Consider the following 25408-nt stretch of genomic DNA (forward strand, 5'->3'; position numbering starts at 1 on the left):
TACTCGGTAGATTTTCTTCTTCTTCGTCCTCCCTTTTCTTCTTGTTCTTTTTGTTCATGTTACTATCAACACTGTTCACTGTCAAGGCTGAGGTCTTTTTACTGTTTAGGCTCTCTCTGACACCTTCATAATCCTAAAACACAAGAGATTAAGAAATACAGGCACAGACAGATGTAGCTGTAACAATATAAAATAACAGAGATAAGATAGAAATATTTTTTGTCCATAAGAAAGCAGTATGGACAGAACGACTGCTGACAGTGGTATGCTTTTATACCACACTGGAGATTGTTATTTTTTGATACTGTCATTTAATTATATATTGCACATTTGCATTTAAGTAACATGTTTTTACTTTTCCCCAGTTGTAGTGCCATGTACTCGTATTACAGTACATATTTGCACAGCTAAAGTTGTTTAAAGTGTCACTAAGACCACAGCAGAGATAAGATTTAGAATATTTTCATTGCGTTTTATTCTGTGGAGTACGTAAGGAGGAACAAACAAACTCATTAATCCTGATTCTTACTTTAAAGGACAGCCTAAAATAAAAGCAAATAAAACTCCAGTTTCATACACTGAAAGACGTTCCCTAAGAAACTACTCATTTATTTGTTTGCTTAATTTGCGTGGAGTCCTGTCGTTGCGTGCGTTACCTTGACATAGAAAACCCTTTTGATGAGTCTGTCCTCCCTCTTCCTGGAGAGCCAGCGCTCGCATAAGAACAGGTAGACCTCTTCTGTGTCGAGATCGAACACCTCCACTTGGTCCAAGTACCAGTCAGGACTCATCATGCTGTTATCATGGCGGATTTTTATCTTAAAAACCTGCCCGAGGTCCACGGCTTCAATCGTAAACTTATCCACCTTGGAGAAAAGATGATGATGAATTACAAGCATGTATAATATATACAGTACCTCACGAAAGTATTCCTATCACTTGACCTTTTCCACATTATTAAGAGTTTATGCAACAGAGCGACACTATGCACAATTATGAAGTGTGAAGTTACAAGTTTCAAGTTTATTTGCAAATAGAAATATGAATAGCTATAATGGAATGGTTTAAATAAAAGTATATGTACATATATGTGACTTAGAATGGCCCAGGATAAGTCCAGAACTAAATCTAACAGATAATTAGTAGCAAGACTTTGATATTCACCCATTCCATTTTGACTGTGGCCATAAAAGTCAGTCTGTATAGGGAGAAGAGTTGCACCTTCGATATTAGAAAAAGCGTTCAGATTAATAGTCATGTATGATTCACAATTGTCCGCTGGTTTGTAATCTTTCACTTAAAAAGCCAATAAATTGCACTGATGCTTGTGGTTGTAACATGACAAAATGTGGAAAAGCTCAAGGTGCACGAGCACTGTATGTCTTCTCTTCAAGTATTGTAGCTAAGAAAACGTTTTCTTACAGATCCTCGTTCAAATTTGTTACTGTTCGTTTCCGACTTGCTCAGTTTTCTCTCCCCAGTGTCCCCCAGGTCTCCGTAAATCGTGAGGAAGACGTTAGCGTCTGTTCCAGCACCGCTTACATCACCTGTCATTACTGACACGTTGTATGTGTGAGCTGTGGTGGGAATAACAGCAACAGACGAGCACAAAACACATCAGTTTCAGGTATTTTCAAGACAATATACAGAACAAAAAGGCAATTTACCATCTTTTGACAATGCTCTCATGACAGATTTATTAAGGGAAAGAGGAAAAGGGAAAAAGCAAGACACAACATACTCTCCAGGGCATCTTCCACTTCCACCTCAGTCACTTTCAGGCTGCCGTCTCTGGAAAGCTTCTCGGTGATGATGTCAGAGGGCTGCAGCTCTCGCACTGTTTCTCCATCATCTTCTGACTTGGCAAGCCAGCGCTCAGATGGGAAGATGATGGTTTCTGAGCCCTAAAAAGAAAGATCATTAATATCTCTAAGAATTTATCTTAGTATTTTTAGAGAAGACTTTGCTTTAGTCTGTGTTTTCGAATTTGTACTTGTGATCATAGTAAAACCACACTGTTGGAGCAGTGTCAGTTTTCTATGTGAAGAACATCACCACCTGCTGACAAGAAACAGAAGAAGAAAATGCTGGTAAATGGTAAATAGGTGGTAAATGTAGGTCTACTGCGACGTTAAACAGGAAATCAGTATCACGGTTGAATTTTGTTTTCAATTTTCTAAATTTTCCAAAGTCAGTCTTGGAATAAATGGCTGAGAGGAATCTTTGCCAATACACTCATAAATGTAAATATTTTCTACATCAACATATTTTTAACAGGCTGATAACCTGATAAATGTTTAGTTTGAAATGTTGCAGTATTTTACCTTTGCTATCATTAATTTAGGTTAATCTGTGAATATAATGTATTTATGATCTAATAATTAATTTTTACATCTAATTATTGTAAAAATAGATATTTTAAACGTTGATTTAAATATACCGTCACAATAACGATTAAACAGATACACTATGAAAAGTCAAATTTTTATACAAGATGTTACCAACTTCCAAATAAAAGAATCTAACTGTAATTGTGATACATTGTGACTTTTCATAATTTTTGTTTTATAAAAAATGCTACATCCATTTAGGACTTTATATGCATGCATACCTGCTTGATACAAAAATAATTAAAAGAAATAATATTTTTCACCAGATGATTTGAATGCTAAAGATTTTACTGATCAATATAGAGTTTCTTCTATTGTTGCAGTCACGCTGCAAACGTACCTTTCCCTTCCTGAGCAGGCGTCTAATCTCCACTCTGTCCAGATGCCAGCCTGGGTTGACCCCCCGGTTGTCATGGCCGATGCGGATCTTCTCAATTACGTCCCCTACATCTTCTAACTGCAAGAACAATACAAATTGCTCTTTTAAAGGGAAAATTCACCATAAGCAACCATCTGTTTTCCAAAAGATTTTAAAAAATCTGCATGTATTAAATTGTAGCTTCTCGTATTTTAACGTACTTCAACAATAAACATGTCCTCAGCTCCTCTTTCAAAGTACATTCTCCTTTCCCTCTTGTTGACACACAGAGACTTCTGCTGAGTGCACACTCCGTCTCTTCCATACAGAACAATAAAGACGTCGGCGTCTGTCCCAGCACCGAAAACATCGCTGGTGAAGGTTTTAATCTCATACGGAACAACTAGAAACGAAACAAAAAAACAAACAAACAGAAAAACCAAATTGAAAGTATTTTTGGCATCCAAAAGAAACAAATTTTATATGAGTGCAACGTAAAACAGTGAACATTACATGGTGTGTAAAACTCTGATTGAAGAGGGTTAGGAAAGAGATCCCTGACAATCGCCCCATCATCTTCTCCTTTGTCCAACCAGCGGCCGCACGGAAAGCGTAACTTCTGCCCTACAGATTGGGCATCGATCTCCACCCAATCGAGAAACCACCCTGCAGACCCTCCTCCTTAAAAATTCATAGACATTTTACAAATGTGAATGAACTTTGAGTTATTTAGCAATGTAAAAAAAAAAAAAAAAAAGACATCTTAATTTACCGCAGTTGTCATGTCCAATTCGCAGCTTTCTCAAGGGTCCCAGGTCAACAGCTTCCACTGTAAATTCATCAATCATGCCTCGCTCAAACTTGTTTCTATGCGTCTTTGAGGCCTTTAGAGTAATTATACCTGCAGATGTGCGCAGAGTAGCTTAATACATTACGATGCATGCAAATCAAACACAGTGTAATAGCTTAAAGCGTCACCTGTGTCATCCTTGGTACCAAAAAGGGTCATGAAGACATTCGCATCTGTCCCTGCATATTTCTTGTCGCCGGTTTTTATCTTCACTGTGTATGTTGTTGACATGGCTGTAAAAAAAAACGAAGTTACTAAATAGGTGAGATCTCTATTAATGGGTCTTATTGGTTCAGAATAGAATAGAATAGAATAGAATCTGGGAATATTTATGTGCATCAAGAGTAAAGTGGTAGGTAAATAGAGATACAAATTAGAAATAAATAATAATAATAATAATAATAACAATAATAATAATAATAATAATAATAATAATAATAATAATAATAATAATAATAATGGCAGCTATGCAGCTGTAAAGTATCAAAGATACATAAAAACAAAAGGTGACAAAAAATACAGTAATAAATAGGAGATGAAGATCCTGCGATATGAAATTCTATTATGGATTTTAGTTTTGCTATACATTTCCTCTTTTCTCACCCTTCTGTTCCAAGCCAAGGGTTGCTTCGGAGTCATCTTCATCTTCATCCCCCTTCTTCATGAAGGCTTCATCCACAGGGACCAGCTCTCTGGCAAGCTGGCAATCATCTTCATCAACAGCAAGCCACCGTTTACATGGAAAAAAATACCTGCATAGAAGTACATGATTTATTCTGAATATTCTCTAGATTTGTCCAGATTCAAAGTCTCCACATAACACTGGTCATCTCTTTTTTTTTTTTTCAAAGTCAAGTACCGTTTCATACCACACAGTGGAGCTCTGCTGACATAATATGTTTTATGAGTTGGCTGAGTTAATGCTGTTTTATCACATCTAATTGAAAGATCCTAAGTGAACACCCTTTTTCAATAGTGTGGTCTCAGTTATTCAGATCAAATAACTCTGACCTCAATAGCTGAGCGATCAGGTGCTCTCTTCCTATTATCCCAATGACTCACGTTGTGTCATCTTTGGTGTCTATGATTTCCACTCTGTCCAAAAACCAGCCGGCGCTGGCCTGGCTGTTGTCATGACGGATCCTGAGCTTCTTCAGGACCCCAAGATCAACTGCTGTCAGGCTGAAAACATCCTCCTGGGTCACACACAAGCAATAGAAATATGAAAAAAGAGACTTTTTATTTACATTTTATCAGAAAATGACATGTCAACAAATATTTATACCCTTGTCAATAATCAAAAGATAAATCTTTATTGGAATTAAAACCTTCCTAATTGTTGATTATGCTTCGGCTGGTGTTTTGATGATTCATTGGTGATAAACTTGAAGTATTTGAGTTTGGAAAGCTTCCTTGTTACCACTCTGTATGGGGCAAATGTTACTACTAGTTAGACAAAGCATATTGGTAAAATTAAAAGATCACTTTAAACCTAAATATAATCTGTACTCTTTAGTTAATAGAAATACGTGTAATTGAACGTTTATTTTATTTACACTCAATGCATGCATGAACTTTCAGTTAGTAATCCATTCAAAAAGGGAATGAGGAAACCAGACCGATCCTGCCAAGGCTCACAGTGAGGAATATGGTAAAGTAGGTAAAAATCCTTGAAGCTCAGTTGGAGGACTGCAGCTAAAAGTGGCATCTTAAGGTCACCAAATGTCAAAAACAGCCTTTACACTGCAAAAACACAAAACCTTACCAAGTATTTTTGATCCAGTTTCTACTGGCAATATCTTAGTACACTTGAAACAAGACAAAATCAACTTACAAAGAACTTTTTAGCAATATATGGGACATTCCTTTAAGTGTCCTTAAGTGGAACTAGAACTTTTTTCCATTAATATTAAAGAGTTATTGACATAAAACAAGCTTCTATTTCTTGCTGAAAGGTTACTTGTAATTTTTTTTGTCCTATTTTAAGTTTAAGTGTAGTAAGATATTTGCACTGGAAATCAGACAAAAATACTTGGTAAGAGTTTTGTGCTTTTGCAGTGTAGTGGCCACTATCTACATGCTAACCAGTCTGTTGGAAAGCAAGTTAGCAAAAAACTGTTTCTTGCCCACAAACACAAACAAATATCAATCTTTCACTATTCTATGAAGTAGAATAGTGCTGCCTGAGTAGAAAAGATTGCTCTCTGTGTGCTAAAGCTTGTAAAGTGTTGTAGAAGAAGTACTATTATTTTTTTACATGTTAAATACAGGCTACAATCTTAAGAGAAGATATCTTTTAACTCAACTGGATCATAAGTAAGGGAAATACAACACTCCACTAGAAGTGGCAACCGTTTTCCTTAACAACAAAAGCTGAATTAAACTTGATTTTAAAATCGAGTTCCACTGAACAAAACATACCTGTCCTTTCTCAAATTTATTCATGCGATTGGATTTCCTGAGCCATCGCTCTCCTGTGTCACCACTCTCTCCGTAAATGGTGATGTAGACTTTGGCATCGGTCCCAGCACCCCACATTGTCCCAGTGTACACATAAACCTCATAAGAGTTCACTGAAAGGAAAACACAGTAAATCTTCAGTGGCATTATAATAATGCATGCAGTGGCTAATTAAAATACTGCCTGTCAGGGGTGACATATTAGTAAGTGTGCAGATTACAGTCATGCTCCACTTACTCTCCAATTCCTCGTTGGAGTCAGTCAGCAGTTCAACCACAATCTCCCCGTCCTCTTCGTCCCGGGCCAGCCAGCGGCTACAAGCGAAAGTAAATGTCTCCACCACTTCCTGCAGCTCCTCAATTATCTCCACCTCCTCCTCTTCTTTCTTTTTCTTTTTCTTGTCCTTCTTCTTGTCTTTTTTAGTCGTCTCTTCTTTTTTCACCTCAATCTGCACCATGGCCATCGTTAGCCTCTTGATGTCCACCATCTCCAGAAACCATCCGTCTCCAATGCCCTTACCGTCGTGGAAGATTCGGATTTTATAGATTTTCCCGACATCCAGAGCTTCAATCTGCATTTTAGGGAAAAGACAGTATTTAAAGTATGCATGTATGTGTCTGAATTTTCTTTTTTTTTCAGTCCAAATGCACCTTTTGCTGTGATTGCAACAAACTGATTGTATCTATAGACTAAAGTTTTTGTTTCTCTCATTCTTCTTAGCAAAACATACCCAGTCTTGTTGTCAAAAAAAAACAAAAATCAATATTACAACCTTTTCATGAACTAGTTTTTGAATGCTCCTTTATAACGCACGCATATGCTTTGATCTAAAGCATTTCATTATAGCTCTGTCTGTATCATTAGGGTTTATGTCCTGTCTTACGTCTCTTTGCTTCCCTGTCACAATGGATGGCGACAACATGAATGGTAAAATGGCAAATGTCCTGCATTTGTATTGCGTTTTATCAAGTCCGAGGACTCCACAGCGCTTTACGCTACAAGCAGTCTCTCACCCATTCATACACACATTCACCTGCTGATGATGGTAAGCTAGTATGGCAGTCTTGCTTCAGACTGAAAGAAGCAAGACAATCGGCTGCCACTATCATTTGTCACCAGAGGGGTGTCCGTTTTCCTCCACACCGGGAGAATTATTTGATCACTTGTATTTATAATGCATCTAAATTACAAACAAGTGGAACTCTGAATGCAACTTGTAGCACGGGAGGTCATTCAGAGGTATAAGATAGAAGAGGGCTGAGTACACACCATACTTTCACAATGTCAGACAGTGGCAGGTGCTCTAGTGGAAAAGAAATTATGGCAGCAAACGAGCGTTTGCTTAGTGTTTTTCCCCCAAACTAACCGAGTGAGTGGAGTAATGCTGTTGGATATAGGTAATCCAATAAATGTTAAAATGATCAATTTTAACATTTATCATGTTGAGCTTGTTAACAAGAATAAGCTACTAATATTGTTGTTTTGTTATCCATGTTCAAAAGTGCGTAGTTCTATATTTACTTCAGTATTTTATAGGAAAAAGGTACTTATAAGGGTAGTTTTACTGCACTGTACTTTTTTCTTTTATTTGAGTAATATTATTTCTACTCTTACTTGAGTAGATGGATTTTGCAATTAAATAAATAGACTTCAGAGATTGGAAACCTTAGATTTCTGCAACATATGAGCTAATCTTTATGCAAATTTGAGCATAATTACTCAACATTTTATACATATCACTGTTTATATTCTTATTGTTTGTTTTGTATTAATAAACATGGTCATTTTTATATAAAATGTTACTTAAAGGTTTGTTTATGCATTTATATTGAAGTAAAAACTCGTTTAGTCTGGCGAGATCCACAAAAGTACAATATGTATGGCAGGCCGTTTTAACATTAATTCTGTTTCGTCTGATTATCCGTGATTACTTTCTAGATATCTAAAAATGCATTATGACTATCCGGGATGGTAATTTAAGATATCTGCATTTATATTCTCACTAGCAAGAATAATAATTTGAGAAATCTTCAATTACATTTTTATGAGTCAAAATTCAGTTCAAGATAACTCAAATGATGGATAACAAAACAACAATATTAGTAGCTTATTCTTGTTAACAAGCTTAACATGATAAATGTTAAGATTGATCATTTTAACATTTATCAGGTCACCGGACCTGTCATTTGACGGGACACAATATCCGTAGTTACAAGATATCTCGAACGTAATTATGACTAGTCAAATTTACAATTTTGGATATCTGAATTAAGAATTGCATGAAAGCCCCTTTGTGCTGTCCAAGCAGTTGCCTGCAGAGTTTTAGGTTTCCTGCACAAAATTGTCAGTACATGCCATGATGTAAGAAGAGCGCGGCAATATGGGATATGCGGAGATAGCAAAGCTTTAGGCACTTGAAGACTGTTTCAGAAATCTGCAAAGACTTTCTTGCTTGTTCACTTATAAACAAACAGCTTAAAAACCTAAAAGTGCTGCTGTCAATCTATTTCCAACATGAAAGTGATGCATTTTCATACATCTTTCTTCCTGTTTTTTTGTTGTTTTATAGAACTTTCAAAATGCTACGTAAGTCAGTGACGTTTTGACTATACAGAATACATATTCAAGATATCAGTAATGTAATTCTGACTAGTCAGTTAATTTAAGATATCAACTAGAAAAACCATGTAATTCAAGATATGTCTAATTCATTTGGAGATATCTTAAAAAAAATTGACTAGTCAAAATTACAATTCAAGATATCTCTAATTTAGTTTTGCCTAGTCATTACTTGCTTTTAAGATATCTATCATTTAATTTTCACTAGTCAAAACTACATATCTTCTATCTAAAAATACATTTAAGATGATTATGGTGTCATTCAAGCTACCTTGAATTAGAATTATGACTAGTCAAAACTAAAGATATCTTAAATTTACTTTATTACAAGTCATAAGTGAATTGTAGATATCTGAAAGGTGTGTTTCAGATAATGAGTAGTTCATTGTAGATATCTTGAATTGAAGTCTCCATACAACTCAATGGGAAATCTGACGTCATTTTGACTGGTCAGAATGTAATTAGAGATATCTCGAATAGGTATTTTGTCCAGTCAAACAGATAATTCGAGAAATCTTAAATTAGTTATAGGTCTAGTCATAAAGCAATTTCAGATATCTGGAATGTAAGGCTGGTAAAACCGAATTTATGCTAAAACGGCCTGCCATCGAATGTGACAACATGCGACTCTGTTGTGTGGGCGGGTTTGATGCTATAGGCATCAATGTCTATGATGTCATAATGTTAGTGTTATTCTTTTGTCTTCCTTTTTCTCTAACCCTCACTTTGCACTTGTTTCTCACAGAGCCCGGATCAGTTCGAGTTGTTCCCGTTGCTTTAGCAGAAAACTTGAATTTTATCCTCAAACAAAAGAAATCTACAACTATACCAAGTAGGATGGATTCTTTATCTAAAGGAACCCCTGTTGTCACCGTCGAGACCCTGTTGGTACCGATCAACAGTCTTTTCACTGATCTGACCTGGATGGAGTTTTTGCACCTGACAGCTGGAAAACCAGATCGCAGCACCACCTGCAGTCTGGTCAAGATTTTGGGACATTTCTTGAAGCTATTTACATCTAACGTTCTGGATAATTTCCAAAAAGAGAAATTCACCATTGAGGCTGTGGAGAGGGTCGTGGGAAACAAAGTGCCTGAAGCCTTTGCAAAAGTTCTAGAGGTTGACGGAGACATTCGTACAAAACACACCGAGGTAATAAACATGCTAATTGTCCAATATGTGGTTAATAAAGTCAATTCCAACACCACAAAAAATTACCACAAGCATATACTCAATTATATGGTTCACGAAACCAAGTTAATGATAAAGGATCTCTTTGTTGCATTGCAAATATCCCATAAGACAACAAAGACAGTAACCTTCCCCCGGCAAGTATCCATCGTCTACCCAGCTGAGACACAGTGTTGTTTCAAAATTCTGAAAAATAGGATCGTGGGGTTTTTCAGGAAGTACGTTTGGAGACGTTCATCTAAGGTTGCTCCAATGGTCATAGTAGAAAATACGGAAAACGTCTTCAACTAAAGACAAGTGAACATTTATTTTATTTTGTTTGGTGGGCCCACTCATTAAACACTGGCTGTTATTGTATGTACATTGTTATAAAAAGTAAGAACACATATGTGTTCCGGAATGTTATAGATAAGTTACTTCTGAACTCTTGAGGTGTTTAACACAGAGGGAGAGTCCCTATTTATCAAGCCTTGTGTACTTTTATTTGTCATTTGTGTTAATATTTCTAAGGGTAACAAAAATACATTTAGGTCTAAATACGGTTCCCACAGTGATTTCCATTCTTGAGTTAGTAAATAAATTCTTTATCCTTATCAAGTGTCCTTATTCATGGGTCAGACCTACTCAGTTTCACTGGCTGGACTGTGGGGTGTTACAGTAAGCTTTACGAACCCGGAGCGTTAAATCTAGCATGCATGACAGAAAGCGCTACACAAAGTTAGTAGCTAATGAATAAAAATTCAGTAAAAATGCTTATTTAAGGAATATGATGAAAATGTTAGCGTGAACGTTATCACTAGCATATCCAGTGACTAACATTTTGCTTCTACCAGTAGGATGAGGGTTTCCACTAGCATGTTGACTAACATAAAATTACTCCATTCAATGTGAAAACATTAGTGTGTAATTTGTTTTTTTGGGTGACGTTTTTCATCTGTTACATTGCCATGGTAACTTGAAAATGCAACAGAAGTAAGAACTCGTTTCTCGAGCTCGAGCTGCACATGTTGATGTTGTGAGGTTGCATGCAGTGATTTGAGCTGCATTAACAGTGACAAAATAAACTAATCTGAGTGGCTGAAACAAGAAGCCATCTGATTGGCAGATCAGATTTTTTTTTTTCTTGTAAAAAAACCCCAAACATTTGTGGATTGAGACGTCAGAGGAGTCTCTAAATTCACACACAAATGCAGCGCAACTCACAGGCCAGAAACAGCTTGTAAATCAAGATATATTTGTGTTTGCATCAAAAATACAAGTGTGGATCTCGTTCTGTGTATTTGTGAATTATGAGACTGTTTTAGCTCCATACTCTAACACCTGTGTGTCAAACTCAAGGCCCGTGAGCCAAATCTGACCCGCCATAAAGTTTTATGTGGCCCAGAGAGACACGTACATAGAACCTTGGAAGTAATCGTTGTATGTTTAAATAATATTTTGCCAATTAAATAAAAGCAGTTTTCAACTGAAGAAGATTAAGACCACAGAAAAACCTGTGTTATTGCATTACTGAGGTGGTAGTGTAATGTAAAAACGCTCAAGAGATATGAATATTTTTGCAAGACACAGTGAACATTAACATATCTTGAGGTTTAACAGAGACCTTGAAGATTTCAGTGGTGCCGCGTTCAAAATTGTTGGAACGGCTTTTCAGGGCGAGGATTTCGGTTTTTCCTTCATCTCCATATATCTGACAGAAGACGTCGGCGTTGGTTCCGGCTGATCGCATATCGCCAGTGACCACTGTTATTTCATAGTTGATCACTGTTAAAGAAAAGGTGTGAGTTCACCATGACAAGTTGAGAAAAAAAACATGTAAATAAGAGGGACATACTTTTTATTTTTCATTTACATTTTTCAATTTCCAAGACCTCGCTGGGATAGATTTCAACCTCCACTTTGCCGTCTGCTTCGTCTTTGCAGAGCCAGCGGTGGCTCGGGAACATATACTGCATCCCATGAACAGGCACGGAAATCTGCACACTGTCCAGAAACCATCCGGCTCGTAAACCTTCATTTGTGTGACCAATCAGAAGACGGTTGATCTACACATACAGAGCAAATTAATGAAATACAGGGATTAGCCTCAAATAAAGTGCCTGAACGTGATTTTTCTCCGATATATAACACACTTGCCTTTCCGATGTCATACGTATCAAGGGTGAAGATGTCAGTTCTTGCCGTCTCAAAGTAATTTCTGAGGTCATTGTCTGAGACGGCCAGGATCACTTTGTCAGTGTCGCCCTTTTCACCGTACAGCTTCACAAACACTTTGGAGTCAGAACTGGCACCGTTCACACTGCCTGTCTTGATTGCGATGTGGTAGCCGACATCTGCAAAGTGTTTAATGGTTTATTCAAATTTTAACACAAATGCTAAATAATTTGTTTGGTGTTTTTTTTTTTTTTTTTTTTTTCCAATGAATGTGTTTGAAAAACTGTCTTTCTAGTGACTTACTAAAGAGACGCACCCCGTCTCCAGCTGGAACCAACTCACGGATAATCTGCCCGTCATCCTCATTGCGATCTAGCCACCTAGAATAAAAAAAAAGTATTTATTTGAGAAATATATTTGTTGGTACATTGTTGTCATGAGAATGACTTGACATGAATCACTAATATAAAAAAACAACAACAATATAACAAGACAAACACAAAATCAAGGTAATATACAATTTATAAAAGTTAACATGAAATGTACACATGCAACCAAATTTATATCTTTGTCTTATGGAAGTAATACTTACCCAGCTTTAAACTTAACGCACAGTTTAAACATAAAAAATTGATATTTATTACAACCAAAGTTTGCACATCAGTGGTGATAATGTGAGTTTGACTGGATAAACTTATTGGCTGTATAATCATGAACATGGCTCTTCTGTCTCATTACTTCTTCTTAAGTCTCCCAGGCCGTCTCTAATGAACAACACAGACAGGCAGGAAGAACACTTTTTTTTTTCTGGAAGTAACACTGCACCCAGCTTTGCGGTTGCACTCCAGTTACAGAACGAGAGAGCTGGCTGGCTGCATGCATTTAGTGTCCATTTGTAATAGCAAAGCCATCCAGCTCTTACCTAACTACTTAAACACATGCCACTGGAAACCTACTGACCCCAAACATGGGCAATTTGCATCAGTAAGAAGACTTCTAAAAATGCCGGAAGGATTTTAGTCGTCTGACAACTAGCTTAGTGGTGTTCGCACAGAACAATTAGGATGTAAACATGTGAATTATTACAAAATATTTATCAGTTTCCTACATGTAAAATCATTTTTACATTTTACAGAATATAAAGATTAAAGAACATCAACAACTTCTTATTTTCTAACAGTTCGAAATATAAATGTATTAAGGCAAAATCCCCCAGGTCCTAAATTACCCAAGCAGCCGCAGACCGTAACATCACCACACCATGTTTGAATGTTATTGTTTTTCTAAAATGCTCAGTTAGTTTTAAGCCAGATGTAACTTTCATCTCAAGAGTCCACAGAAATGTTTCCCAAATTTCTTGGGGATCATCAGGATGACATGGTCATAAAGGGTTAGCTGAGGCGAGTGAGGTCTGCAGGGCTTTAGAGGGAGTTTTGGGCTCTTTTGTGACCTCCTGGGTGAGTCATCTTGCTCTAACGTTGGTCAGCCAGCCACTATTGGGAAAGTTCCAGTTTCTCCTTTTATGGACAATGGCTTTCATTATGGTCCTAATGCTTTGAAGCGACTTTGGAATGAGATTTATCACAGAACATTAATTAAGATCTGGTGTGACAGTTGAAATTATGGTTAATTCCAAACATTTAATTAATCACCATTTATTCATGATTTAATAGAAGCGGTGCATTGTTTTTTTCGGTTTAGTTTTTTATGTCTTTTCTGATGATTTTGTTATTTAGTAAAACTATCTTTGTCTTATATCAAAACTTGTTAGATGTGCACAAAATAAAAAGCAAATGAAATCAACAATGGGTAAAGATTTTACTTCATAACCCTGCATATCAGGTTAGATCCATTCTAAACTAGTGCATGGTGTGAATGCCTGTGCATGGACTTTGGCTGCTTTGCTTCCTCTTTGTTCTGATTCTGTCCTTGTACCTGAGTTTACGTAAATTGAAGTAAATCCAGCAAAGACCTTAAACAGGATCTGAGACGGATGTAGCATATATGCTGCAGATTTTCAGTTTATAGCTCAAGATGTCTCGTGTCATACATCATGTGCAGAGTATTGTCTTGCCTGAAACATGGGAACTCAGTGGCAGAGGACTCAGGCTGTCCCTCCTCTCTGACCAACACCTTATCAAGATACCAACCACAGCCTCCACCACGGCCGTCATGACCTACTCTGACTCTCCGCACCTGACCCAGGAAGACTGACTCGATGAGGAACTCATCATGCTGTGGGCAAAACAGGGAGAAAATAGGGACTTGAAATACATTTCACAAAGAACAAGAACGTAAATTCATGTGAAATTTTGTTTAATAGTTTACTCACATTTCCCTTTTCAAATTTGTTAACATTGTTTTTGCTCATAAACATGAGTCGCTCTCCTGTGTCACCCAAGTCTCCAATAACATTGAGGAACACGCTGGCATCGGTACCACTACCACTGACGTTGCCAGTGCAGATTGTGACCCGATACTTTATCACTGAAAAAAAGTATCAGAGAATTTTCCTGACCCCTTGAACAGTTACTAAAACACTATATATTTTAATAACTGGGAAATATCATGATTTCTTACAGGGCAGCGGTTCATCAATGAGTGCTCCTGTGGCGGGAAGTTCTCTGACAATCTCATTGTCATCTTCATTGATGTCCAGCCAGCGGCCACACTCAAAAGAATACTTGTCCATGGTTAGCGTCTTGAGCAAAGTGACCTGCAGAAAGTTGAAGTCTCATCTGTCATCAAGCTCACCTTTTTCTGCACTCTGGTTTGTGAACTTTCTTCACACAACAAAAAGAATAGTCATGACTCACCTTCGCTAAATGCCAGCCAGCAAAGGGATTTCTCTTCTCATGCCAGATCCGCAATTTTAACAATCTTCCCATGTCCGGCATTTCAATCTACAGAAATCCCCCCAAAAAAGTTAGGTATAAACAAAAACATTAAAATCCTAGGAACATTTTATGGATCAATATCACAAATAAACCAAATAAAGAGTGAAATGATTCCAGATTTACCATGAATTTGTCAAGCTGTCCTTGTTCAAAGCTATCTGAATTGTTTTCCAGTTTGATCTCATCTGACTTTCCTTTCTCACCATAAATCTGCAGAAATACTTGGGCATCTGTGCCGGCGCCTTTTATGTCTGAGGTCCAAATCCACAAGGACCATGGGTACTCTAGCGTGAATAAAAAGAGTTTGATTCCAACACAAAATTTGTATAAATAAAGATAAATCATTATTTTTTTCTACACAGTAAACACTATGATTTATTTGCAGTGATAACTCACTTTTCTGTTTTTTCTGTCTGAGAGAGACCATCTCATACAGTTCCCTCTCAATAAGTCCGTCTCCTTCGTCCTCATCTAGCCACATCCCACATGGAAATGTTTGCTCAATGCCAGTGAATGGGCAGTATATCACCACCTGCAAGCAAAATGGCTGCTTAATGGATAAACCACACAGTTACAATCAATCTGTTACCAATTAGAAATGTGTGGTACCTTTTCACAGTACCACCCTGCACCAACGGCACCGTTATCATGACCAATGGTGACCCTGCTGAGAGGGCTGATCAGTTCACAGATCTCTACATTGAAAGTGTCGATGAGAGCTCTCTCAAAGGCACCACCCTCGAGGAAAATTTTGCCACTGTTTTTTAAGCCCTTGGAACCATGCATAACCATGTGGATCTTGGAGTTGGTTCCTGCTCCCCTGATATCACCAGTCATTACTTGAACATTGTATATAATCCCTGAATAGGCAGAGAAAAGTAAAAAATTACATTTATGGATTGAAAACATACTCTTTAAATGCATTTAAATAGGAATTTATTTGATAGTTCATGCTTAAAGTGTAGCAAACACAAGGTGATGGCATTTATTATCACACCCATTGGTTGCATTGATCCAACCAAGATGTCTCTCTGTATTTTGCCATCATCTTCATCCATGGCAAACCAGCGATTCACTGGAAATTCATATATTTCTTTATTCCCCATATCATCTATCATAACCTGTGAGGTAAGAAACATTAAGCACAATTATCAGTTTTTATTTTTGAAGTGCACATCTTTAAACCCATGACTTTATCCATCTACATGCCTTGTCTAGAAACCATCCGGCTGAGGAACCTCTGTTGTTGTGGCCGATGGTGATTTTTCTAAGCCTTCCCAGGTTTGGAGCCTCTATTGTAAACTTGTCCTCTGAACCACGTTCAAAGTTGTCTTTGTCACTATCCAGTCTTCTTTCCCCTTTTACATAACAAAATATGATTAAGAATTACAGAGTGAAACTTCAAGAAGCTCATAGTTGCAGTTATTGAAAGTAAAGTCCTGAATAGGTATGATTTTGAGCTTTATGTTGGACTGATGTTGAATCTAAATAAGTTTGATTCAAGAGGTTAAGCACCAAGAAACAATGGTTCAATCTAGATGTTAACTGGTGCAACTGGGAAGACAAGGTATGGACGTTCTATGTCCTTAAATTTGCAAGGACATAGAACAACAGAATTGGTGACACATGGAGAGGAAGTGGTCTAATGCAGCTGCTAAAATGTCCAACCATCCAACATTCCTTGCAAATGGATTATAGAGCATTATCCCAATTGACAGGATTAAGTGGAGTTGCATTGTGGGTACACGTGAGTCTGGGGCTATTGTGTTGCTTGGCATATGGGGTATGCAGATGCACAGATGGCCCAGTGTTGATGCCAATGTGTACATGAAGGCACATGGCTACCCAAACTCTGTCATCTTTCCCCAATCAAACATGTGTGGCATCAGTTGAGACATCAATTTCATCCCAGTTCTGATCTCTAGGATGAACACAGTGGGAAAGCACTAGAGACAACAGCTGTAAGACTCCATTCCACACCAAACTGTGGCTTGTATCCAGGCCAGAAGGGGAGCCACACTCTTCTAACATGGAGAATGCTGCCATCTCTATGACCCAGTGGATCTGGCATTTCAATGACTGTAATACAGTTCCATGTGCGCTATCTTTTCATTTCCATCTCTCTTCCTTTGTGTTTACCCTTTATTGTCAGTGAGTGCATTTGAAGACTCAGCCTTAACAGTCCTCTGTATTCTACATTACCTGTGTCACCATGTTCTCCAAAGATATTCAGGAAGACATCGGCATCGGTCCCACTTCCCTTCATATCAGCAGTGAAAACACTCACAAGATATTTATTTACTGCAAGACAGAAAATAACGTAAGGCCAGACATGACTTGTGAAAATCACCGGAAAAGCATCAAATGCAATTTCCAGTCAACAGTGGAGGATACTAAATTGCTCTATTCCCTATCTTAAAGTTCCTCAAATATCACTTCTGAGATGGCTTCCAAATTAAATATTTATAACTCTGGGTGTGTGTTTTACAAACAGCTATGTTGCTACGACTGTCTCTTATAGCACAGTCTCTTCACAGTGCTGGACTTGATTGTCATTAGGTGCTAAGATGTTAGATCACATTACAGCAGAGGTCACAGGGACCAGTTTTACCCGAGGACTACACTGGCATAGCATTCAGTTACAACCTGAAACTATAGGACAGCCTGCAGACTTTCAGGCAGAGTAGTGTCTTCCTTGTCAAACACATGCAATTACTACTCTCAGTTTTTGAGGAAGGTTGCCTCATCTTTAAAAATGTATTGTGTCCTTTGTGAGGCCTCGGTTTACATTTACAATTCGCTACTACGATCCACAACTTTTCCAAACAATGTCTTCCGAATTGTAATCACTTATTTTGTAAGAGGAGTTTGTGACCTACATTTTGGGACATCCATGGGGTTTAGACTGCCCAGGAGATCCCTGACAAACAGGTTGTCACCCTCCTCCCGGCTCAGCCAGTTGTTGCAGGGGAAATAGAAGCGCAGATGGGGCCGGATCATGTCGGTCACCACCACCCTGTCCAAGAACCAGCTGGCGCTCATTCCTGTGTTGTCATGTTCAATTCTAGAGAAAACAAAAGTCAGAGTTTCACATTATTTGATTTGCACTCTCTAATCGTCTCGTCACATAAGATAAAAATTTTATAGTTTAATACTAAACAAGGCTATTAATTTCAAACCTGCTCAAAGATATCTGACATGTCATATAGACTAAGTGAAATGAGCTGGAACAAGAGTATGAACAATGCACCCAGTAGCTAAGCTACAAATGTGGTCTTTCAGGAAAATTGGGAGGAGAAATGCTGTTGTTGAGAGAGACCTCTAAGAAGTACCAGTTGCAGTTAGCTGCAACTCTTTGTATAAAATGCATCCAATTGTTAGCCGAGCGGTCTCCATGGCAACAGTGATAGCTCTGCCCGGTGACGATGGTGAGACGAGATGAAAAGTGTGTGATGTGATTGCTCTTGAACTTGTAGAGGTGGTGATTTTGCATGTTTAAAAATTTGGGTTTCATGAATCCTTGCCTGATTCAATAACTGGTGTGGGCTGGCTGTGACGTAGCTCTGCTTCCCCTTCATCCACTCATAACAACAGATGGGATTTAATCTTTTGTCACTGGACAAAATCTCTCCATGTCTAGCAGATGAACACATGCTTACATTCTCCATGGTTTATTTAATTACGAAGCTTACATTCATTGAGCGGCCTACAACTTGGGAATTTTGAAGATTTGATCCAAAGATGGAAACAACTAAAGTGTAGCAATGAAGAGAGGTTTTAAAGTGACTTGCATTTCCATATGATACAGTACCTTAGCTTTTTAATTGGGCCAATGTTTTGTGTTTTGATGCGGAAAACATCCGTCTTATTCTTCTCAAATGCATTCCGGCTTCTGCAAATAAAAATAAAAAATGTGAGAAAGTATTAAAATTTCTGAGAAATCTGGCATGAGCAACTTCCATTATTTAATCCAGTGAGATTATAACAGACGGATAAAGGAATTGATCTCAGAATCTGTAAAGGGCGTCATCCCGGCTGATCTGGCTTAAAGGACCCCTGTGGACTGATGGCGGTGGTATAATCTGAAACCTTTCTCAGGCTCTGCCACTTCACCCCTCTCTCCTTGTTCATGTATCGTACTTCTGCCCCTCGCAGAGAGGAAACAGAGTGTGTGAGCACATGAAATCCCCCTCTAGCTCAAGACTGCGCATCAGATGGCCTCTTATCTCTTGACAGATTCCCTGACAGACTCACATCTGTCTTTTATTTTTTGATTTTAATGTTACTGTAATAAGGCCAAGGATTAAAGTCATAAACTGTCAACAAGTGGACATGTGCCCTCATTCTCCATTTCAAGTTGCCTGTGAAGATGAAAAGGAGATACTGCAAACTTTGGAATTCATGCAATTTAAATCTGCTGTAATCACACTGAATTTCCAAAGAAGTACATTCTTAATGTGCCTTGGAGGCTTGAAGAAATAAGCATCTCCCTTACCTGTATTGTGTGCGAAGTGTAAATGTATCACAACACAATACAGGCAGGACCAGACGCATATCGGAGTAAGGCATATCAGATGGCCTCTTATCTCTTGACAGATTCCCTGACAGACTCACATCTGTCTTTTATTTTTTGATTTTAATGTTACTGCGATAAGGCCAAGGATTAAAGTCATAAACTGTCAACAAGTGGACATGTGCCCTCATGCTCCATTTCAAGTTGCCTGTGAAGATGAAAAGGAGATACTGCAAACTTTGGAATTCATGCAATTTAAATCTGCTGTAATCACACTGAATTTCCAAAGAAGTACATTCTTAATGTGCCTTGGAGGCTTGAAGAAATAAGCATCTCCCTTACCTGTATTGTGTGCGAAGTGTAAATGTATCACAACACAATACAGGCAGGACCAGACGCATATCGGAGTAAGGTGAAACTGCTAACTAAGCCAGAAGTTTATTGTATAAATACCAGAGGAATCAAAGGCATCTTTGTCCAGCATTTTATCAAATTAGCTGTCAGACAGTTTGGACATACTGAATACAACACATGTTGATGCATTCTGAAATGAATGAATGGGACCACCACAAGGTGTGGATGACATGATCCACAGCGGTTGACAATAAGCTGTGTGTATCCTATATGCTGCCAAGGTAACCCTGTCTGTCAGTCAGCATGAGTGGAGATAAAAGCAGCCTGCTGCTGATAAGATCCCCTGAAAGTCATTTGATCATCTGCATAAATGACATCGTGGTCTTCTTTCATTCCTTTGTGAATGGAAACGAAGACTAGCCATGCCACATAGTTCCTCCTTACTCCAGATATTCTGAGTCCAATAGTTCTTTTTGTTGTTTTTCTTTTTACATCTGTATGAAGGAGAGATTCCTGCTTCACAAGAAAACCATTTAGTCTATTTTCAAATGTCAAAGATTTTAGAGTGACCAGTGGGAAGTTGAACAGGAATTCTCTCCCATACAGTGTCATATTCACAATACAAGCAAACACAAGTACAGAATGTTAACCATCCTTTTGTAGACCAGTTAGCAAGTACCTCTTTTCTGTGCTGAGGAATTAGGGAAAAACAGAAAACATTAAAAGTTAATGATTCACTCTGAAAATATGCAAAACCTGTAAACATCAGTGGTTATGTACATTATATTGAAAAACATAAAATATATTAAACTTGGTCTTAAATCAAAAAGTTGAATTGCTGGGGAAACATTTTTATTAAGCGCCATAATTATACTTACTTGCTTGCCAAGTGAACCTTGGGTGAGACGCCAAAGTCTCCAAAGAGGGTAACAAAAACATTGGCATCAGTCCCAGCTCCCTTTACATCACCTGTGACTGTAACCACCTCATATACTGAAAGAAAGAGGACACTGGATATTAAATACAACCACAAAAAAATCGACGCTCCCTGTTGTATTTATGAGAGACCCTGATTAAAGGCTTTAACCACCCAAAATTATTTAGCTGGAGCTTTTTTTTTTTGTTTCAGTTAAAACTGAATTTAAGTTAGTTTAGTTTTACAGCACCAATTCACAACAAAAATTTTATCCCAAGGCACTTTATAGGAAAAACGGGGAAACTAAATTTATAGAAATATGTGATCATCTCTCTCCTGTTGATGGAGTTCCTCAGCCTGAGATTGAGTCCAGCCGCTATACAGAAGAAGTTCATTCATCAGCTTTATTAGAGATTTTGCTCTCATGTTCATGATCCATAACTCCATAGATTCAAGTCAAAATGTAGAACTGGTAAATACTTGGTGTTTGACTTCAGTATAACAAGCTGGGCTAGAACTTGTGTTGTTGCCAACAATGTTCCAATCCATTTTTACAAATCTAGGCGCCATAAAACTTTAATGTTTCCACTTGATGAAGAAAATGTACACCAGCCTGGAGGGAGTAATAATCACTTTTCCAGTTAAGTACCATATCTAGCCCCACACTCTAGTGTATCCCAAAGATCATGGCAAAAAAATAAAATAAACACACACATGCACACCCCTTATGACAAGATAGCCTCTGCTCCACACATGCCCTGTCATCCTGCATAGGCACCAGCTTTCTCTGCCACCCAGCGTGTATGCCACACAACCCAGAACCCACTGGAGAGACTCTACTGCACTTTGGATCCCCCAGAATGAAATGCCAGGGGAAAGTTTCTCTACTTTTCTAAAGGTTTTCTGACATTTTTAATCAGAGTAAAATGCATATTTTTGACATATGTGGCTTGTGGATTTCAATGAAAATGGTTAAGACGTAAATAGTTCTTTCAAGACTAATCAACATGGTTTCACAAGGAAAAAGTCATTGTTTCAGGTGCAACAATACCAAGAAAATTTGTCAGAATTGGTTGTTACAATAATCCTTCATGTACTTTATAGGAATCCTATACCTGAAACTTCAAAAGTATGATTTTCTTTACCCTACATTATATAAGGGTAAAGTTATTTCACTCAGACGGATCAGGTTCCTCTAAAATACTTATCCATGGATGCTGCACAGTAGATTAATGAATAATACAACAAAGCCATGATATATGTTGTATACGTCCTTCTCAAAAAATTGAGAAGAAAAAAAAGAAACAAAATGCACCTGCTGGCAACAGACGGACAACAGAAGGATGAGATTGATCCAACAAGAACAGGGATTCCTAACTAACAGCAATCTGAGCTATTAAGATCCGATTAAAGAGAAAGGGAGACACCTGATAAAATCAGATGAACAGTGGCCTGGTAAAACTGACCTTTGTTAAACTTCTCAGGGTGTAAGCCATCTGGGCGAGCCAGTCAGATAGCAAAGATATATACAAAGAGCTAGAGCACTCTCCACTTTAAGATAAAAATGTGTTCAAAAACTTTAAAGCACATCAAAGTTATAGAGATTTTATCGAACCAATTGCTTTAATTTGTGTTGTGACTGCACACTGCACATTACATTTTGTCTCTCATTTTTGAAGAATAAGCAAATGGATCACATTATAGTGAAAACTGAGGAAGAAGTTGTGAATTACTAATTAAAAACTCCCAGACAGATGTATCATCTAAAAGTTTACGCATCACAAATCCGTAAGGCATCTTTACCAGAGGTGCCAATTAATGTGGGAGGAACAGTGTTCCCATTTTCTCATTTATCACTTTCAGTTTGAAACTCTAAAGTAACCTCATGGATTCAAGAAATTTATACTTAGACTGTTGAAAATAAAATCTATCTACAATCAAACGTATTATTCAGAATACAACGGTCCCTCCTGAATATTCTCCTGACCCTCCGTGGCCCCAGTGGTGCTCCCAGCCCCTCAGACTGGGACAGCACCCAGCTCCTCTGTTTGGCTCCATTCATGTGGAACATAACTGAGCTTTCATCCAGAACAATCACAGAGGGACTCCCCTGCTTGATAATGGTTGGAGCTGAAGGTGGCTAGAAAGAACCTTCAACCAGGCCAGATTTATTCACTTCCAAAGAAGAACATCAGGCATTTCTTCTTTTTTTTTTTTGGCATTGTGTGACCCTTACCTTTCTTTTTGTAGTACTCGTCTTCATATCCATCTGAAGAGTCTGTGTGGTAGTTGAACAGCTCGTTCTGGTAGATCAAGGCGTAATCCACCTGTTTGCTTTTGGATTTTTTCCCTTTTTTCTTTTTATCATCATCGCTGTCTCCAGAGCTCTTCTTGGCCTTCTTCTTTTTCTTTTTCTTCGAGTCTTCCTCTTCCTCTTCGTCTTCCTCGATCAAGGGCTCCTCACCGTCATCATCATGAGACTTCTTCTTCTTCTTGCCATTTTTAGACTTTTTGTCCTTGGACCCCATCCCCTCCTCTCCCTCTGGAATCTCTACGGACGACTTTTTTTTCTGCTTCTTCTTCCCCTCAGTCACTTCCTCTTTAAGCCGCTCAGATTTGTCCTTTCTGGGTTTGGTTGTGGCCTCATTGTTGTTCTGCTCACCCTCAGCATCCTTACTTGAAACTGTAGCCTCAGCTTCAGGGTCAGCATCATCATTTGGTTTCTTTTTCTTCTTTTTCACCTTATCTCCTTCTTTCTCCTTCTTCTCTTTCTCTGGCGGCTCCTGGGTCTCGGAGCGTTCTGTGCTCTTGTGTTTCCTCCGACTCTTTCCTCTTTTCGTGGCGTCTCCATGGGTCAACCCCTGGCCACTCTCCTTTAAATTTGGCTCCGTTTCCTCCACTTCGTCATCAACCTCTTCGGTTTCTTCCAAAGCTGTGGATTTTTTCTGTTTCGACGGCATCTTTAATTCATCCACTTCCCTGGCCTTTAGTTTCGTAAGTGCTGCCTTGAGTTTCTAATGGTGTAAGACAATTCATTTGACCCTTGGCTATGGTTAGATTCTGGAACTGTGAAATCTGCAGGATGCCGGGCATCTAAAGCTGAAGATGTATGGTCTCCAGGTACTGAAACGGGGGAATCTCCCCCTTGATGGTGTGCCACTTGGGTGGTATATGAACATAAACCACACAAACACCTCTCATGAAAAATTACTGGCACCTCAGTGATCACGTGAGCCACTGGGAGAAAGCCCTGTGAAAAAGGAGCCTTGCCCAGAGAACTTATCCTCTCTGCCACGGCATCCTCCATTATTTATGGTGTCAGGATCGCTTTACAAGCCGGGGGCGTCTCGCTTTTACCTGCAGACACACACAAACACACCCCCGCACAAATGCATACACACTCCTTTGCAACTGCCTCTCTTTGTTCTTGCATAGAGAAGCTAAATCTGAGTGAATGATCATTACAGCAGGCTGAAAATGAATATCTCGGTTTATATACAGTGGCAAGTTGGGGTTTTGTTTTCTTTTGAGAGTTGCGTGTGTAGCTTCAGAGAGAAAGAAACTCATTGTCTTGATGAAAAAAAGATCAATCTTACTGAGCTCACAAATGAAATCTAATATTTTAGTTTTATGGGGCTTAATCTCAACTGGACTTCTGTCTATGCTTGTCTTTAGTTAAGTAACATCCAGCCTGGGTTAAGTGGACTGTTTATTAATCAGTGTGCTTGTTAACCCTTGAACTGTTTTAATATTGATAATACAAAATGTAGCAAAATTATGGAAAATAAAGAAAATCTAAGACAATAGTCATCAGTGTTTTTATCTATTTTGGGGGGGAAAAGTGTTAATAAATCAAACACTGAACATGTAAAATACATGTTATGTATTTTATATAAACAGAAAAAAATATATATTTAATGTTTCATGAAGGTAAACAAACCTACATATCTTCATTGCACTTCTATCCTGCTGGCACCCACATGTGCCCCTGACTATGAGCCATATCATCCCATTAGTCTTATTGCTGCCATCTGACACCTGATGCACTATAGCATCAAGGGGAAGGGCAGAGCATGGTCATATTGATCTGTCAACATCAAATTACCCTACCAAATGGAAGACAGCAGACCTCGTTTACCTCGGTGAAGAATCACTCCCCTACGCTCCGAGACTGAATGCTCTTTCATCCCATCAAAAATTTAGAGCACGGCGTGGCAAATATGATGCCTATTTTTGGTTTCATGCTGCCAAACAGTTTGGACCCAAGATGTTCCTTCGGAGATCTGTTTTGGAGGTTTTAAAAACCTTCACCAAACAGTGCAGTTCAGTGAAACTGTTAAAACATTTTTTTTTTATTAGTGCAGGAACTATTAAAACTGAGACAGGACATATTTAACTCTGATTTTGTTTACTGTTACCTTATATTTCACTATATAAACAGATGAGAACATTTAGATGAGTTACACTGAAAAACCATTGCAAATATGTTATTCCTGAAACACAAAGCAAGTGGGTGTTTGGTCAGTTTGCATTACTGTAATGGATATTTAAACTACTATGTGTAAAAATGTACCTATAATTTCCCAGGGTTGTTTTTTTTTTATTATTTTATCTGTCTTAAACCAAAACTTTGCATTAGTTTTAATAAAATACTGCGGCCATCTTAGATTCTATAGAGTAATTTCCATTTTTACACAACATTCTTA

The 25408-nt window shown here is 38.1% G+C and overlaps 1 protein-coding gene across 1 annotated transcript in view; it reads right to left on the reverse strand.

Annotated features, from left to right (window-relative positions):
- loxhd1a (lipoxygenase homology PLAT domains 1a) overlaps window positions 1-24529 on the reverse strand; it is a 36357-nt gene extending 11828 nt beyond the window's left edge. The window contains exons 1-32 of the mRNA XM_028025148.1: window positions 22939-24529; window positions 20665-20779; window positions 20466-20477; window positions 18731-18811; window positions 17799-17983; window positions 17122-17220; window positions 16129-16277; window positions 15917-16040; window positions 15529-15779; window positions 15316-15451; window positions 15043-15203; window positions 14839-14925; window positions 14603-14738; window positions 14355-14509; window positions 14097-14257; window positions 12326-12402; window positions 12005-12201; window positions 11721-11913; window positions 11472-11632; window positions 6296-6629; window positions 6020-6171; window positions 4661-4794; window positions 4202-4350; window positions 3727-3831; window positions 3521-3649; window positions 3262-3429; window positions 2970-3151; window positions 2731-2847; window positions 1742-1904; window positions 1423-1577; window positions 657-866; window positions 4-133 (exon numbers count right to left, since the gene is read on the reverse strand). Of these exons, the coding sequence (XP_027880949.1) occupies window positions 4-133; window positions 657-866; window positions 1423-1577; window positions 1742-1904; window positions 2731-2847; window positions 2970-3151; window positions 3262-3429; window positions 3521-3649; window positions 3727-3831; window positions 4202-4350; window positions 4661-4794; window positions 6020-6171; window positions 6296-6629; window positions 11472-11632; window positions 11721-11913; window positions 12005-12201; window positions 12326-12402; window positions 14097-14257; window positions 14355-14509; window positions 14603-14738; window positions 14839-14925; window positions 15043-15203; window positions 15316-15451; window positions 15529-15779; window positions 15917-16040; window positions 16129-16277; window positions 17122-17220; window positions 17799-17983; window positions 18731-18811; window positions 20466-20477; window positions 20665-20779; window positions 22939-23662 (5332 nt within the window). The 5' untranslated portion in view covers window positions 23663-24529. The remainder of the gene's footprint in view (window positions 1-3; window positions 134-656; window positions 867-1422; window positions 1578-1741; window positions 1905-2730; window positions 2848-2969; window positions 3152-3261; window positions 3430-3520; window positions 3650-3726; window positions 3832-4201; window positions 4351-4660; window positions 4795-6019; window positions 6172-6295; window positions 6630-11471; window positions 11633-11720; window positions 11914-12004; window positions 12202-12325; window positions 12403-14096; window positions 14258-14354; window positions 14510-14602; window positions 14739-14838; window positions 14926-15042; window positions 15204-15315; window positions 15452-15528; window positions 15780-15916; window positions 16041-16128; window positions 16278-17121; window positions 17221-17798; window positions 17984-18730; window positions 18812-20465; window positions 20478-20664; window positions 20780-22938) is intronic.
- Window positions 24530-25408: the final 879 nt, after the last annotated feature.

The sequence above is a fragment of the Xiphophorus couchianus genome, chromosome 8 (genome assembly GCF_001444195.1).
Source record: "Xiphophorus couchianus chromosome 8, X_couchianus-1.0, whole genome shotgun sequence".
Lineage (NCBI taxonomy): Eukaryota > Metazoa > Chordata > Actinopteri > Cyprinodontiformes > Poeciliidae > Xiphophorus > Xiphophorus couchianus.